The 17500-nt window shown below is 38.4% G+C and overlaps 2 protein-coding genes and 1 long non-coding RNA gene across 7 annotated transcripts in view; 1 reads left to right on the top strand and 2 right to left on the bottom strand.

The window, feature by feature from the left end:
• LOC113816545 (serine/threonine-protein kinase PAK 2-like) overlaps nucleotides 1-5540 on the bottom strand; it is a 26647-nt gene extending 21107 nt beyond the window's left edge. For 2 of the 5 annotated variants that reach the window (XM_070139972.1, XM_070140088.1), the window contains exon 1: nucleotides 5390-5540. Coding sequence is in view for 2 of the 5 variants with exons in the window: in XM_070139846.1 (XP_069995947.1) it covers nucleotides 2740-2746 (7 nt within the window). In the remaining 3 variants the exon portion in view is untranslated. Of the gene's footprint in view, nucleotides 1-2739; nucleotides 2762-3338; nucleotides 3358-5389 lie in introns of those variants that run through there. The other 3 variants (XM_070139846.1, XM_070139899.1, XM_070140030.1) reach the window with 2 other exon arrangements.
• Nucleotides 5541-5606: 66 nt separating this feature from the next.
• LOC138866724 (uncharacterized) lies at nucleotides 5607-7526 on the top strand. Its single transcript, XR_011399649.1, has 2 exons — nucleotides 5607-5879; nucleotides 7091-7526. It is a non-coding gene; the product is annotated as an uncharacterized lncRNA (long non-coding RNA).
• A 7-nt stretch (nucleotides 7527-7533) lies between these two features.
• LOC113816544 (uncharacterized) overlaps nucleotides 7534-17500 on the bottom strand; it is a 17390-nt gene continuing 7423 nt past the window's right edge. The window contains exons 6-13 of the mRNA XM_027368577.2: nucleotides 16049-16136; nucleotides 15606-15704; nucleotides 14176-14256; nucleotides 13429-13549; nucleotides 11746-11918; nucleotides 11038-11335; nucleotides 10638-10830; nucleotides 7534-10523 (exon numbers count right to left, since the gene is read on the bottom strand). Of these exons, the coding sequence (XP_027224378.2) occupies nucleotides 10415-10523; nucleotides 10638-10830; nucleotides 11038-11335; nucleotides 11746-11918; nucleotides 13429-13549; nucleotides 14176-14256; nucleotides 15606-15704; nucleotides 16049-16136 (1162 nt within the window). The 3' untranslated portion in view covers nucleotides 7534-10414. The remainder of the gene's footprint in view (nucleotides 10524-10637; nucleotides 10831-11037; nucleotides 11336-11745; nucleotides 11919-13428; nucleotides 13550-14175; nucleotides 14257-15605; nucleotides 15705-16048; nucleotides 16137-17500) is intronic.

The raw sequence follows: 17500 nt of genomic DNA, 5'->3' as shown, positions 1-17500 counted from the left end.
GACAAAATACTAGAAGAGTCAACCCGAAGTTTCAAAATACAAAATAAAAAGCACAATAGCAAAATAATAACGCAATTGTATTTTTGTAAAGAAATTTAATTATGGTGAATAAAAAATATATATATCAGACGAGAAAAAAAAATAGGTCAATCCGAAACTTCAATTACAAAACATGAAAAAAAAAATCATGATTCTGTAATTGTAAACGATAAATAGATATGCATAAAACATGTCTAAGAGGAGCTTGAACTTTGAGAAAGAAAAAAAATAGTTCAAAATTTCAAAATATGTAATTCAAGGAAAACGTAGCTATAATGAGCAAATGTTTTGTAAAGTCACGTGTGTAACTTTTAATCTTCTCTATTCATCTAGTTTACTTATCCATTTCGAATAAATGCTCAGAATGCTAGATTGATGAAATCTAGATACATTTATTCCGTATTTTCACATATAAAACAAATATGGTACATATGGAAGGTGCAAAAAATAGGTTACCCACTCCGAGGAACTGAAAGAAGAATAGTAACGTCGCGTGGATTAACATGGAAATCCAGGGTTACCATGAGAAGAAAAAGAAAAATGAAAGGAGAAAAACAGCTTATTTAAAGTTATTTGTTGCGATTTTGTAAAAGATAAGTTTATTTACGTTTACTGAATTAGTGACATGTATTTCTTAAAATTGTCTGAAATCTACTTTGTTTTTTTCACTGAATTATGTTTTGCTAGATATTTTTATGTGTAAGTAAAAGAAAATGCTAATTGCTACTATTTTAGCATGACTTATCTGAAGAATTATTAGAAGTATGAGTAACCCAGTAGTAGTACATGCGATTGTGACCACTTGATTAACAAGGAATGCGAGAATAACCTACAGATTATGCAGTCAACTATAACTGTGACGAATAACTGTTTTTTTTTCCTTATTTTCTTCTTCCTTCTCCTCCTCCTCCTCTTACTGCATTTCATCCTCCTTCTTCATCTCCTTCCCTTCTTCCTTTCCCTCCTCTCTTCCTGCCCTTTCCATCTTCGTCATCTTCTTAATGCCAACAAGATCAACTATTTAATATGCTAATTCCTTGGGATGACTGGCCTATATTCGTGATAATGAGACGCTGAACGAAAAAATATGATATGTGAATATTTTTTTTCAGCATTGACTGGCGCTGCACTGAAGGTTGTCGTATAGTGTATTTATAATTATTTTTTTCATTTTGTCTTTTATTATCTATTTATCTATTTATTTTCATTTTTTGTGTTATGTAAGGATTAATATAAATGCTTCCTCCCACTCTCTATTTCTTAATGTCTCTATCTCTTTCTCTCTTACTCTCCCTCTCTCTCTATCTCTCCTACTTTCTTTCTTCCTCTCCCTCGTTCTCCCACACTCTTAATTCTTTTTCTCCTCCTCTCCTTCGTTCTCCCTCTCTCTCTCTCTTCCTCTCCCCCTCACTCTTTATTATTTCTCTCCTCTCCTTCCTCTCCTTCTCTCTTCACATCATCTTTATCATGACACATCATTTCAACCACGAGACAAAGGGACAAGTAACAATAATATCAACAAAAACAATAACGATCGCATCCACATGAGCGGATTAGGCGCGAAAGTTTAACCTCGCCAAATGCTCTTCGTCAGACATGATAAAAAAAAGAATGTTGGACACACGAAGACAATTTCTACGATAAGAACAAGAACATGAATCAAGAAGGAAGGTCAAGATCAATGAGTGTTTATCCGTTTCTTGATAGTTAAGATAATGATAATAACAAGTAAGATGATTAAAAACATTCATAACAATAACAAAGATAATAGTAATGAAAATAATGAAAATGATACTACTACGACGACTAATGGAGCTAATATTACTAATAATGATAATACTGCAACTACTACTAACAATAATGATGGTAGTTATCATCACTATTATGATCATCATCATTAACATCAATTTGCTATCATCGTTATTATTGTCATCATTATCATTATAATAATGATGCTACTACTGCTACTACTACTACTAATAATAATGATGATAAAGATAATAACTATATTATAATAATGATAATGATAATAATGATAATGACAATAATAACTAACAATAACAACAATAATAATGATAATGATGACAATGATAATGATGACTAAAATGATGTTGATAATAGTAATAATAATAATAATAATAATATGTTATCCTAGTATTATCCTTATCATCATTATTATTATCAATATCATATCATCATTATCGTTAGTATCATCATTATCATTATCACATTATCAATACTATTGTCATTATCATTATCATCATTACTATAATAATCATTATTAGGAATAGTAGTAGTAATAACGATAATGACAGTGCTAGTAATGATAATGTTAATGAGAAAAAATATAGCAATGACAAGAAATACTGATAATAACTATAATGATAATGACAATAATGATCATATTGATAACATCAATATCAATGATAGTTATGATAACAATAATGATAATGATAATATTGTTACTGTTATTGTTGTTGTTATTATTATCATTATAATGTTCATTATTGTTAATATCAGTGTCAATAATGGTATATCTAGCAGTGGTAGCCATAGTTGTAATAATGATAATAATAATAATAATATCAGCAGCAATGAAAGCAACTGCTTCACTGTGTATTACGGAACCAGAACTTACAAAACAAAATTATCTTGGAAATCACCGAAGGAAATCCACACTAAACCACACGGATCACGTACCAAACATCAGGAGTCAGTTTAAAACAATGCTCACACAGGATCCAGAGTGAGATGAAAAACAGCTGATTCGCATCCTGGGAACGGCGTGACGACGCATCCGATAAGGGAGATAAGAAACACCTCAGCCCTTTGGCACAGGGTGACTCACGCCTCCAGTTGGTACATCACTGCCTCCACCGCGCGACCGAACCAGGGGCGTGTGGCTGACTCCGCTGTCCCAGATTCATGTTTTACGTTTGATCATGAAGTTAAGACCCCCAAGGCATATCGTGGCATATCCGGGCGGCGGGGGGGTGGGTTGGGGGGATATGTTTTATATGTTACCATTGGTGTGAGAGCATTCGTGGCTCTACAGGTATAGTCGCCCGTTAAATGCACGCACAGGCCACTATTTCAGTCTGTACGATGGGATCAGTGTGAGTATTCGTACTTTATTTTATTACGTTTTGAATTCAGCTCTTTTGTATACTAAGGTTACTGAGGACATACACTTTGAATTTGTAAAAAGACCGAACAAAAAAAATCATGGTCGAGAGTCCTAACATGTTAGCCACCAAACACAAAACTAAAAGTGTCGTATTGATATCACTGCTGGTCACCTTGTGGGTTTGTTGGCGGTGGTGGAAGCCCTTGCTGGAACCCTCAGTGATGCCTGGGGTCCGCCGAGACGAGCACACAACCCCCAACCCGGCGGTGAAGCCTCCACGCACCTTACTGTCATCCTCTGATCCTTCTCACCACCTCGGCCAACACACCCCATGAAGCCAGCCACCTCCGCCAGTGCATTGCTCGACATATCTTTTACTTTTCCTCATTTTCCCCTCGTTTGGGGGGGTGGCGGAGGGCTGATTCCATTCATCTTTCAAGAAACTCGTTCTGGCGTTTCTGGTAAACTCGTGAGCTTAAAACGATGAATTTATAAATTCGTTTTTCTTTGCAATTTATACTCGTCGCTATTTTTTCACTCTAATAACAAGTCTTCGTATTTACCACAAGGGCGACCGCCGTTGTAGCATCGAATGTCCAAGATGCAGATGATAAGACTACAGGATGTCTTGGGCTGCAGTTCTTTCGCCGAAAACCCTGGCGATTTGTGAGATGCTCAAATTCCTTTCCTCATTCTCGGAGGACGCGTTCCTTCCTCATAGTATCATCCAGCCTCTTAGTTTGAAGATGAGAGAAACATGTTAACGAAAGCGCTGTTTGGATTGACTTCCTTGGCTATTTACCATCAATTACCTCGTTATTATTAGCGTTGCATGTCATTACTACTGAGATGATTATTATTCACGCACTGAGATTCCAACTTTGAGCCAATTGCTCTTTATTCACGGTGACTGAGCAGTAGTATCTGACTTTATACTTGCTACTTAAAATTAGTTTTATCACGTATTTACATACTGGTTACGTATTAGGTTATCTATTGACCGTAGAATATTCCAAGGATTAATCACTACATGAATCACTACGCAGGTTATCTGGCATGTATTATTATAAGCGTTCCCCTACTATCTACCGCAACTATTTTCCGGCGTCATTTTAAGACCACATTTGATGTCGCCTGAAATAGTTAGATACATTTCTCTGTCTCTCTCTCTCTCTTTCTTTCTTTCTCTCTCTCTCTCTCTCTCTCTATTTAACTGCCTATCTCATTCTTTCTTTCTTTCCTTTGGGTGTAATTTTAAGACCACATTTCATATCACCTGAAATAGATGCATCTCTCTCTCTCTCTCTCTCTCTCTCTCTCTCTCTCTCTCTCTCTCTCTATATATATATATATATATATATATATATATATATATATATATATATATATGTATGTATATTTAGCTGCCTGTCTCATTCTTTCTTTCTTTCCTTTGGGTGTAATTTTAAGACCACATTTCATATCGCCTGAAATAGATGCATCTCTCTCTCTCTCTCTCTCTCTCTCTTTCTCTGTCTCTCTCTCTATTTAGCTGCCTATCTCATTCTTTCCTTCTTTCCTTTGGGTGTAATTTTAAGACCACATTTCATATCACCTGAAAAATTTAGATCCATCTCTGTCTGTCTGCCTCTCTTTCTCTTATGCCTGTGTGTCTCACTTTCCTTTCCTCTACCCTCTCTCTCTCTCTCTCTCTCTCTCTCTCTCTATATATATATATATATATATATATATATATATATATATATATATATATATATATATATGTATATAATATTTATCCATATATATTTTGCATAATCATGCTATAGCCTGAGACAGAGCCATTTAACTTCGAATTAAGCATTTCATCGAAGTCCTAGGAGACCATGATTAGGTTTCACTGCTTATATGAGAGTATTTAAGGACAAAAGAGCATAGGAAATCTTAAAAATAAAAAGCCGTCAATATAGCGGACGGGACGTTTTTAATAAGTGTATATCCCATTTGGTTTTTAAAGTTAACAGTTCATTTCGGGTTGGCATTCGGGAACCCAATATTTCCACTGAAGATACGACTGTTAAAGACAAACAACCACCAGTGAGGTAGATCAGTCCACATATTCATCCAACTACCCACAGTCAACTGGTACTACGGTAATCATTCAACAGTAATCATACTATGTACTTTTACACTGTATGAGTATAGTTCTGAACACAAGTACAACCTCGAGGTAAAAGGACTTACAGAGAGTTCCTCAGTCCTCACAGCGGCGTAGAAAAATAAAGTAGTTCCGTGCAAGATGGTTCGGGATGAGGAGGCCCCAATGAGTCTGTTTACGAGGCACGGGACACCGCCTTGGGCACAGAGAGGCCAACGGACACTAGCGGTTTTCGCCGCGAGAAGCCAGGCTGATAAGAAACATCAGAACCACCCCGTGCTTATCGGAGGGAGTTCTTATCGTTATCAGCGAGACAGTCATGACAATACAATGTGTTTATATCTAATCTAAGAGATGTAAATGATTCGACTTTTGCATGTGAACCAGATAGGGGTCTTGCGTGAGGCATGTTGTGTGAGGCAAATTGCTGCAATGCTCTTTTGCGTTGCAGCGCCGCCAAGCACCAGGTCCCAAGGCCTACAAAGTACACTACCAGGTCCTATTGCATGGTAACGTGATAAACAAGCTACGGAAATGGAACAAAGGTCGCTTTGAAAATTCCCAAATTAAAAAAAGGTAATATATTGTTTACATTTTTCACACATACATACGAGTGTATATGTATATATATACTCGTATATATATATATATATATATATATATATATATATATATATATATATATATATATATATGTGTGTGTGTGTGTGTGTGTGTGTGTGTGTGTGTGTGTGTGATATATATATATATATATATATATATATATATATATATATATATATATATATATATATGTAAATACACCCACACATATGTGTGTATATATATTCGCATATACATATAAATATACATATACATATGTTTATGTACACACACACACAAGCACATACATATATATACATATATGTTTATATATACATATACACAGACACAGACACAGACTTACACACACACACACACATGTACTGTATACGCATGTAACCGTATGTATACATAGATAACACGTGTGTGTTAGACCTTTAATTACAAATTGCCACACATTTGCTATTTCACATTTACATTAACATCCGCATTATTTAAAAAAGTAAAATGATTGAATAAAGATAAAAAAAGGGTTTTAGAAAATCCACATATGATATAAGTTACTTTTTCAATCACCTCAACTGAATAATTTCGATTAGCTTTGTGATATTTACAATTTCCCGGCAGAACATATCTTGTTATAAGTGGATCTTAGATAATAATAGTGATAACAAGTTGTTACAAAAGTGATAATTTTACTTTAGTTCTAAGCAAAGTAATCAAGTGATCTGACATGAATCATTCAATTGGAAGTAATATATATATATATATATATATATATATATATATATATATATATATATATATATATATATATATATACATATTTATACATACATATATATATGTATACACACACACATATATATACACACATACACACACATTTATATAGACATATAGAGCTCTAAATTAAGACCATTTCATGTGATTTCTTCTCTCTTGAAGCTTTTGAACAAATGTTGGGCATTGATACAGTATAACTATAGGTTAGTTATATTTTGCGGGCATTTTCGGGTTAGTACTTGCAAGTAGATATCCAATCAAGAGATCCTTATACCTTATACAGACACCATGCTATAAGGGGAATCCGTGACTATTTTAGCGCGCGGGAGACAGGATCAAAAACCTTGGACAGGATCAAAAGCGCGGGAAATCAGGTACTCAGTCTGCTCTTTATTTATCCCGATTTTATCATCATTCAGATTGCCGTTTACCTGATTTATGAGATATTGTTTTGAAATTCTTGTTTTACCGTTTGAAAAGGCCATTTATGCCTTTAATTATACTGAAGTAGATGGGAGAGGGGAGGAGACAAGAGTTGTATGACGCATCTGGATTCGAAAGGCGAAGAAAATGGCGCACGGAAGGAAAAGGCTGCTCACACCAGGTAGAGAGGAAGAGGTTAAATCATCTGTGCATACTTTAGCAAAATCATCCTTGCAGTCTAACCCCTGAGAGTGCCACCGCCCCCTGGCCCCTGGAGACGTTAAGAACCCAGTGGGCGGGGAAGAGGAAATGGGCGGCAGGGGTCGGGGTGGGTGAGCATGACTGCGACTTAAGTACAGTATTTAAGTCGCGAACGCCCAAGAAAAAAACTCAAGCTTTAGAGGGCAAATAAGATCAGGAAATTGAACGGAATGCATGGTTTTATTTACTTATTCATTTATTACGTCGTTCGAAATCAAAGTTAAAGCACCAAAGAGACATTCTTCAGGCGTGACGGACACAAACAGAAGCAGAAAGGTGACTCGCTAGACGTAGGGTCGTTTTCCTCCCAGGGCGCAGGTTGGAAGGCAAAGCGCGTCATCTCTACTCTTGCGATGCCAAGTTGCTTGGGACCCCGCAATAAGGAACCAAACGGAAAAAACTCGCTTAGTCGGTAAAATTGGTGGCAAGTGTGTACATGTTTTCTGATATATATGTCCCATGTGTATGGTTTCATTGGGCATACGTTTCACCTCTTAAGAAAATATGAAAAGTCACCACGGCATGATTACAGTCGTAGTTTTACCGCCATCTACGAATTTAGAACTTTTTTTTTATTTTCAAAATCTGTTCGTAACTATGTGAGTTATCCTGCTAACCAGTGAACGAACCATCACTGCCAAAAACATAGCCTCCTTGGCGGAAATACTTATAAAAACCATCTTCAGAAAAAAAGAGGAACCCAAACATTTAGAAATCCCCACACCCATAGGTCACGTGACTTCCATCAACGCACCTGGATCATTATCTTGGCCAACAGTCAACTCAAATCAAATGTAACTGCAGCAAAGGTTCTCTCAATTCCTATAGATCTTTTGGCCAGGCAGTGACTCCACAGTACTGATGCTGAATGTAACTCATGAGCTCTTTTCAATTAGATGCCAAAAGTCTCTTAATAGTCACGCATGCTAAGAGAATTCTCAGATCTAAATACAAAGGAATTGTCAACAACTCTCGCTAAATCTAATTCATGAGAGATACGTGTTGTTAGTTAAATCACCCAAAGCATCCTCAGTAACACGTAATAAGCATGAATAACCAGAATACATGTGTATATACTATATACTATTTGAGATATTCAATCGTTATGAAGCATTTTTTCTACTCCCACTTGCCAAAGAAGGCTTCCATAACTTCTTATATCTGATCTATAAGCACAATTAGAATATTACGTGTCAGGTGTCGTAAGGCCACAATTAATTTATTACTTGGTTTACAGATTTAATTTCTGAATACCTCTGACAGGTGATAGAAAAATAAGAATAGAAAGAATTGGGTGTTTTGACTTTTTGGGGGAACAGTTTATTGATTTCTGGAACCATGTGACAGGCAGTGAGAAGAATAAATGAAATACCGATGACAAAATTTTATCACGTTTGAAAGCAGTATTGTCCATATGCTCACAGACAGGAATGATCTTTGACAGAACCGGTGACATATTGTGCTTGAGACAAACGGCAGATTCCATCGATTGTGGAGGTTTCCATGGGTATAACTGACTAGAAAAACAGAACAGTAAAGGACATATTATGCTTGAGACAACACCAGATATCACTAGAAAATCAGAGCAGGTATATTAATAAAATACTAGTGTGCATTGTACTTCGACAACGGCAGATATTATGGCAAGACAAATTTCTCAAAGGACTAGACACAAAACAGAAATAAGAATAAAAAAATGGTCCACCTCTTAACCTATAAGATATGGTACATACATCATATGGTTCTCCATGGCTCCCAGTGTTCAGTTCCAAATTCATAATATACTGGTGAATTTGAAACTGGACATATTATAAAATCATTCTGTCTAGAGTAGCAAATACCACATTTGATGGCCTCAATCACACCGGGGCTAAAGTTATACAGATTCTGGGCCTCTGAAGCACACTAGTATCATCCACCCTCACCAGCTCTGGAATAGCAAGTCCAATACCAGAAAGAGTTCCCATGTCAGGTGAGGAATTATCCTTTCAGAGCATGGCCTCTTAAGACCGTGATGCAGTCTGAAGTAGGAACAATGCCGACACTGGATCGTTTTTTTTCTTCCAGAAATGGTGAAGTTTGAGAGGTATTGATTTGGGTTCAGAGGCATGGCCCAGAAACTTCTCTCCAAGACTTTATCAGCATGAATTGATATCTACAGAGCACGACTCCAGCACCTTCAGATGTATTTCGTGTTCACATCGCCGGAAAGCGAATGAAGACGACGTTAACTTTTTTGTTACATTTCCATGGATTTATTTTCAAGATGGTTGGCTATGTTGAACATCAACGGTTATTTTTTTTTTCAAATTGATTTTACAAATATTCTTATTTGTTCACATCAGAATCAAATCATGGATTAAGTGCGACGGAAAAAGTCGATTTCTTAATTAAATGATTTTCGAAAATCGGGAAAAACAAGCGCGTCGCTACCGTAAACCAAAGAATAAAATAACTGCCGCCTAACCATATTCACAATGTCATTCATACTGCTAAGTTCACATGAATGACATTGTATCAGATCCTCCACTTGGCGATCCAGATATAAAATATGAAACCTCTTTTCGGTTGACAGAGAAGTGCAGAACAACCAGTGAATTCTGTTCATGCATCGTTCGGTAACAATGAGGAACAATGTCAAGGCGACTCCCCTTTCCTGCGATGTGACACGGGTTAATGGAGCATTTTGCAGTGTCCATACATTTTGTGGATTCTCTGTGTTACTGCGCTGATACAAAAAGAGGAGCGTACACACACACACACACACACACACACACACACACACACACACACACACACACACACACACACACACACAGAGAGAGAGAGAGAGAGAGAGAGAGAGAGAGAGAGAGAGAGAGAGAGAGAGAGAGAGAGAGAGAGAGAGAGAGAGAGAGAGAGAGAGAGAGAATGGGAGAGAGAGAGAGAATGGGAGAGAGAGAGAGTAAATCCTCCGTCAGCAAAAGTGAGGAAGATGATGCTCGCGTTCCCATCTTTATCGGTGGACTGAAATCCCGACAGCCAGTACGCACCGCCAAGGCCTTTGGGTATTCCCGCACTCACTCTCCGGCCACAAACGCGTTGATTGCCTGCACGAGGAAGTGGGTTTGACGCGGGAGGAGGAAGAGGCGGCAGTCTGTCACCCGATCCAGGGGGCCGTCCGCAAACCTGTACCAGACGTCAGAGATAAATGTCTGTGCACTGAGACGTGAGGGTACGAAGAGAGGGAAAACGGATTGATAGTATGATATAGCATAAAATGAAGGAAATTTTAAAACTTACTGGGCTTTGTAGACAAGGTTGTTTTTGGATAAACATGAAGACTCCTGTATGCGGATCATGTAGTCGTACAGGAATCCCAAAGCCGTTTCCGCGTCTTCCTCGGCGAGTGAACTTTCTTCGTCAGACACCCTTTGGTTCCTCGTCGAACCACCTGGGAGAATGCAGCCTTTCTTTCCGGGACGTGGACAAGACTCTGTAGAAAAGTTACTGTGCATTTGAAAAAGATAAAGGGGGATATATACTACCTCATTAACACATAGTTACGTGTACACAAACATGAAAAGGAAACAGCCACAATAAGAATTAAAACTGAAACGTTTCAGTTCCATTCCACAAAGTGGATGTTTCCTTCCCTTGCTACACCACATTTCCAAGAAAGAGCAACCTGTTCTTAACGCACCGCAATCTTTATTCCGGGACTCTGGAAGTACCAGAGGAGAAAGGTCACCCTCAAGACCCTGGCGAAGGGATCTCGAACCAGCACCCGACCCTCTCCCTCCTTCGGCGTCGGAAAACCTCTCGAGGTCCCCATCCTGCACAGGAATCCGCACGGAAGACCTGTGGAGATCCTGCAACCTCTTCCCCTCTTCGGACACCACGAGGATCTTCAGAACAGCCGGGTTGCGAAGGGTGCGCACCAGCCACGCCGTCGAGTCATGCAGTTTGTCGAAATCGTAGACGTCATGCAGGTCAAGAATCTGGAGAACGAGCGTAAACCTTGAACTGCAAGCCCGGCCACTAATGGGCATTGGTGAAAGAAACTGAATTATTTGTTTAGCGACGCTTTGCAGGCCATTCGGAGACAGAATCTTGGAAAGCAAAAGAAGCAGTGCTATGAAGGTGAACAAAAAGTCATTAGAAACGTTAACAAAGATGATGAAGATTAAAAATGACAACTGTGATGAAATTAATGATAATGATATAGTAATGATAATGACAATAATAGTGATGATGAATGGAAAAACACTACCGTGTTGATATGGTAGAAAACCCCAAAATGCACAAACTAGATTTATTGAAGAAAGTGAGACAACCGTTCCGAAAATGAAGAAAAAATTATTAAACAAGTAAAATGACAAAAAGAAGAAATTAAAACCGTCCAACTTGCCTCACACGCCGATTTCTCTCTTAGTTCTTGGAGGAGTTCCTTCGCTTGTGGAATCACGTCCTTTGGATACACGAGCAGCGCGGCTTTGCTCGGCGCGGCGGCGGCCGGAGGAGGCTGCGTCGGGTACACGGGCGGCGGCGGACCTGAGGCGGCGGCGCCCTCGGGGCTGCGGCCTTGAGCGAGAGTGGATTTCTTTTAGGGGATTGGCGCGCACACACAGACACACACACTAAAATGAAATAAGTCATGACTGTCTCATCTGTTTATCATGATGAAAATCTGACTGTGGCAGCTGGATTGCCTCTAGGCTTCCCAGCTGCCATGGTGAGAGGAAGTGTGTCTGTACTGCAGGAGGTAGGATTTAGCGAGGCGTTTGGCCCATCAATGTGTCAACTTTCCTTGTTCTTTATCGTCGGGCACAGTCGGGTCAGAGAAGATTATCTCACTTGGCGAGACTCGTCAGCCACGTATGGCCAGCTAGACCGCAACATGTGCTTTTATAAGATCCCTTCCCTGGTGGTGAATACTCAAAGACACCACAATTGCGGATAAAACGGCACGCAAGTTATAAGGCGAATCCAAGAGGCATCCAACATTCCGGGGCAAGAAAGGCTCCGCCAACTGAAAGCGTAACTAACCATTCAATCTTTGTATCCACGTGTCTGTCACCGAGAGCAAATTCAGGGGAGCTATCGTCCTGTTCAGACTTCCTGTCATTTACGCCTTATTTAAATCACTCGTGCACGTTATAATAATTATAGTTGTTTCAATAACGATGAAACGAAGTTATAACAACGCTTTTGAATTACCAGCCCATAGCACTGACTTCTAAAGGATACTTCTTGAACATGTAAGGGGCGTTTCTAACAGTGAACCACAGGCTCTATTCATATCCAGACGCTTGGCATATCATAAAAATACCCACATGAGCCTGCTTCGTGAACATGAATTAAGATAAATCAATAAAATCTGCCATGAAGAAATGAAGGTCTGCCCAACAGCACGTTCATCAAATGTTCTGTCAATTTAAACCTCCATTTATACCATGGACATAGAAATATTCACGTTAATGCACTCTACCTCAGAACAGTAGTGCAATAACGTGAAGATATCGATGATTATACCATAGATGAAAGCTGAAATTAACAAAATATATAATAAACAATAATGGTCAGAGAAAACCTTTGGACGCGCATGTCCTCAAGTACTCTACCTTGTCACACAGAGTCGGAACTACACGCGTTATAAAATCAGTGCGTACGGGACACCGTTCCCATCAGCTGTGTGAAGCAGGAGCTGTCAGTTCTGAATCATTTATCAGAGAAGGAAAAAAGAAAATAATTGTGAAGCGGGGAGGAATTCCATCTCTGTACCTATTTTTATACTTCTATGAATGGGCTTTTTAGGGAAATTAAATTAAATTCTACGAATACTACGCATATGTTTATATCCGTGAAGAAATTAAGTTAAATAGTGATAGGACCGAATATGTAAAATTGCAAGCATAGCCTACAGGTCATCAATTAATACTGATAGAATTGTCATAGATTCTGTACTGAAATATAAATTGTTAGTGTTTTTGAATACTAAGAATATTTATTGCACGTAAACCTACACACACACACACACATGTATGCATACACATATATACACACATGAGTCTTTATATTATACATCACATACACAGTCTTCCTCCCGGGCGCCTTCCTCTGCAAACTAGGGTCCCGAGCACGCCCGCGACTGCAACCGCCAACACGATCAGCAGAGGATCCACCCAGGAGCGCTCCGGAGTGTCCTTATCCGGCTGAAATATTTATTTACGTCCATATGAATGATCCCTGAGATTTTTTTTTTTTTTTTTTTGTTATTTTGATAATCATATTGACGTAGATCAAATGGAATTGTTTTACAAAACTGATTATATTTTTCTTTTTAACCAGTTTATGTTTATCTCAAGTAAATTAACAAGTTATCCACATAATCATTCCCTTGTTACTGTATATCATATCTTGCGATTTTCAGCTAAAATGAAATAAGTCATGACTGATTTTGACAATAAGTTTCTGCCTTGTTTCAATCTCTAAATTCTTCAAACTTCCACATTTATCTTCGTGTAATTTCAATAATGTCCTCGCCCGGGTCAGTTTGCAACCTCATTCCGTTCGATTTTTCTCTTATTTATCTATTAATTTATCATTATCATTCTAATTATCATTATTATCATTATCATCATTATTAGTATCATTTATATTATCATTATCATCATCATTATTAGTATTATTCATATTATCCTTACTATCATCTTATCATCATCATTATCGTTAAAACAATAACAATTATTATTAACTTCAACCCTTCATCCCGCCTGATAATAAAAACAAATACATTCACGTTTTATATCAAGGATCCTTCACCTTGCTGCCTCCATACCTGTGTCACTTCTGGAACGTAATGAAGATCCGGGGCCTGAAATTCAGCGATTTTGTCCTCACAATAGTTGAACAGAACAACCTGCCAAATAACAGTCCATATTAATTTTAAAAAAAGCCTGTGGATTTCTACGTTGTGGTTTAAGTGTGACTTTAGTTCCTCTACATAATCAAAGTCTTCCAGTGATTGAAACGGATACTCAACCTAAAGGCCATGAGATATTTTCTAGGGTCCGTGTAGTATGAAAATTATGACTGAATTCAACTGGATTTTGTCTCACCTACAACACCTACGGATAATTATCTCTCATACATCAATGAATTAGAATCTTTCCAGGTAGCGTCCCTGTTATATGGCCGTTGGCACCTTCACACTAATTAGAACTAGCAACAACTGAATCTTAAGTTGACAGCCACTGATGACTCGGTAGGGGGCCATGAAGATCGTTATATTGGTCAGCGGCCTCATAATAGGAAGGGTATGTAACCACTGATATAGATCCTAAGCACAGACAAGTACCTTATCAGATAAAAGTCACTCCCGAAGTCGCAATTTTTATATTGGTAAAACTAGCAGACAAGCTATCAAACCATAGACCAGTTTATCTACTCGACTGCTGTTTCAGACAATAATCCTCGTAGATGTTTCTCTCTAAATAAAGATATTTTAGCGAAAGGGAAACTAGAATGAGGACTTGTTTTGAAGTCCTATAGGAGGACCTTTTTCTTCTTTACCCATCAGCTGCACCTGGTTCAGACTGGAAGGACAGACACACAAGCACACACGTAAATACATAGCAGTTGAAAGTAACTGATTGCAACCTGGTCTGCTAGCTTTCTTCCACCCGAGCGCTTCCCGTCTCTCAGATCCGGGCGAGGTTGCAATCAGAGGAACCATCTTTTGCTCCCTCCTGCAGATTCGAACTCGCGGTCGCCGGTTCGACCCACTCGGCCGCGGTGACAGGTATCGACAGATTTGTTTTATAGACGTATTATGCATTTTGTGTGTGTGCGTGTAATTACTAGTATCATTACTGTTATGATGATTATCATCATTATCACTATCATTATTTAATTACATGATTATTATGATTATTATTACTAATATCGTTATTATCATTGTTATTATTATCAGCATTACCATTATTATTATTATCATTGTTGTTGTCATCATTGTCATTATTACTATAATCATCATTATTATAATTATTATTAATATCATTATCATCAATACTACTATTTTCATCTCACTATTATCTTTGTTGCTCTTGCTTTTGTTATTATCGTTACCTTTATCACCATTTATCATTGTCAAATTCGCTGTTATCATTATCATCATATTCATCAATATTATCACTAAAATCAACGTTATCAATATTTCTCTTAATAACTCTCTATATGTTTTTCCAACACCATGGAAAACATACTTACATACGCGTAGTAATTTACGTACTCGAGGTTGTCCCATTCCACCTGGAAGATCAGTGAGCTGTTCTGGTACAAGAAACCGTCGATTTCTGTATACTCTTGCTGTAAATGTGTACAAATAGATTAATGCATAGCCTTAGAAAGAGGGTGGAAATTTTGGCTTAAATTGCGAAGTGGTCTCTTGCTCACTTTTACCCATTTCTCTCTTTCTGTCTGTCTCTGTCTCTGCCTGTCTCTCTCTTTTTCTTTCTCTCACACACACATTCTCTCTCTCTCTCTCTCACACACACACATACACACACATCTCTCTCTCTTTCTCTCTCTCTCACACACACACATTCTCTCTCTCACACATACAAACACACAGACACACACATCTCTCTCCCTCTCCTACTTCTACTTCTCCCTCTCTCCCTCAGACATGTCTACCCCTTCTTAATCATTACCGGACTTTTGAATGGCCTGAGTCTAAGCTTGTACAGCATATGTTTATTCCATTTAACGACCAATGCCGATGTGTTGCCACTCTGTGTCCTGAAAAGAATGATACGAAAATAAAAATTAAAGCAAAAAATGATTTCGTATAGCACACGGCTACTGAATACAGAGGATAACGTGACTAAATAAATGTACCACTTATGTAAATAAAAAATACCAGTTAAAAGAATTCCGTTTATTCATAAAAATCTACCAAATCAAAATGATTTACTAATCATCAAAACAAAACATAGATGTACCGTTCAGGACGGTATTTACCAGTTGCAAAATGAAGCCTAAATTTGACAGATACAATGTACTAAATAGACAAACGACAGATCAGAAAAAAAACGAGAGAAATATATCAAGTTAAAAAAATATATGGTGAACTTGGAAATTCAACCACACACAATTTTTCAGTGAATAGAATAATTTTCCAATAGCTTTCGTCGTGTTTCGAACGAATCTGGCATTCATTTCCTTCGCAAACGAAGCATAACTACGATATCGGTCTCGAAAGCTGGGGAGGGCATGATAGGCCTACATATCTCGGAATTTTGAGAAATATCGGTAAAATACTAGTAAGCATAGTATTTTAACACATTTCCAGGTTGCACAGGGGGCTCCACCCCCTTAACCACCCTTTCAAGGAGGGGGAGGGCTGCCGCCCCCTCCCTACCCTCTTCACATCGTATGTTCCGGCACGATTGAGCCCGGGCAAACCAGGCATCTGACACGTTTTCAGTAGATATAGGGGGCTTCGCCTCCTTATACCCCCTTTCAGGGATGTCTGTCGCCCCTCCCACTCCCGCCTGGTCTGCAAAATATTCACCTCGTATGTTCCTTCAGGAGAGAGCTCAAACCCAGGAACAGTTATCTTACCATCAGACGGCCCAAGCTACGGGTAACTGAGGTCGTCGGGGTATTCTAGGTCGTTGTTTGCGGGAATTGCGATCGCTTACAGTAAAGTTACACTGCTTTCTTCGTTTTGTTTTTTTTACTCCTTTTCCATGCACCACAAACCCACTGGTGTATTGTCATTTCTGTAATGACACGATTTGTTACAGTGCGGGCAGTGTACTTCATTGGCAATACACCGTGATATAGATTTAGCAGGCTTGCTTTGTTATTTTGTTGATATTTCGCAGTGAAATCGAAATAATTGTTCTCACAACCTACACACTGTCTAGCCATGATGGAACTGATTTGAATTTCAAAAGGCGTCTCCTAGTCCCAGCTTCTATCATCACGTGATCATCTATTCCATATCTGATTGGTTCTATTGAGTGTCTATGTTCACGTCACGTTCACGCACGAATTTAATTGGCTCATTTGATTTCCCTCGTATACGTCATCCGCTACAAATCCGTCCGATTTCCCGTCGCTCATAACGACATTTTGCCATTTTGTCGCGACGTTGG

This window comes from Penaeus vannamei, chromosome 1, assembly GCF_042767895.1.
Source record: "Penaeus vannamei isolate JL-2024 chromosome 1, ASM4276789v1, whole genome shotgun sequence".
Lineage (NCBI taxonomy): Eukaryota > Metazoa > Arthropoda > Malacostraca > Decapoda > Penaeidae > Penaeus > Penaeus vannamei.
The sequence above is the reverse complement of the archived record's forward strand: the minus strand, read 5'-3'. Positions and strand labels throughout refer to the sequence as shown.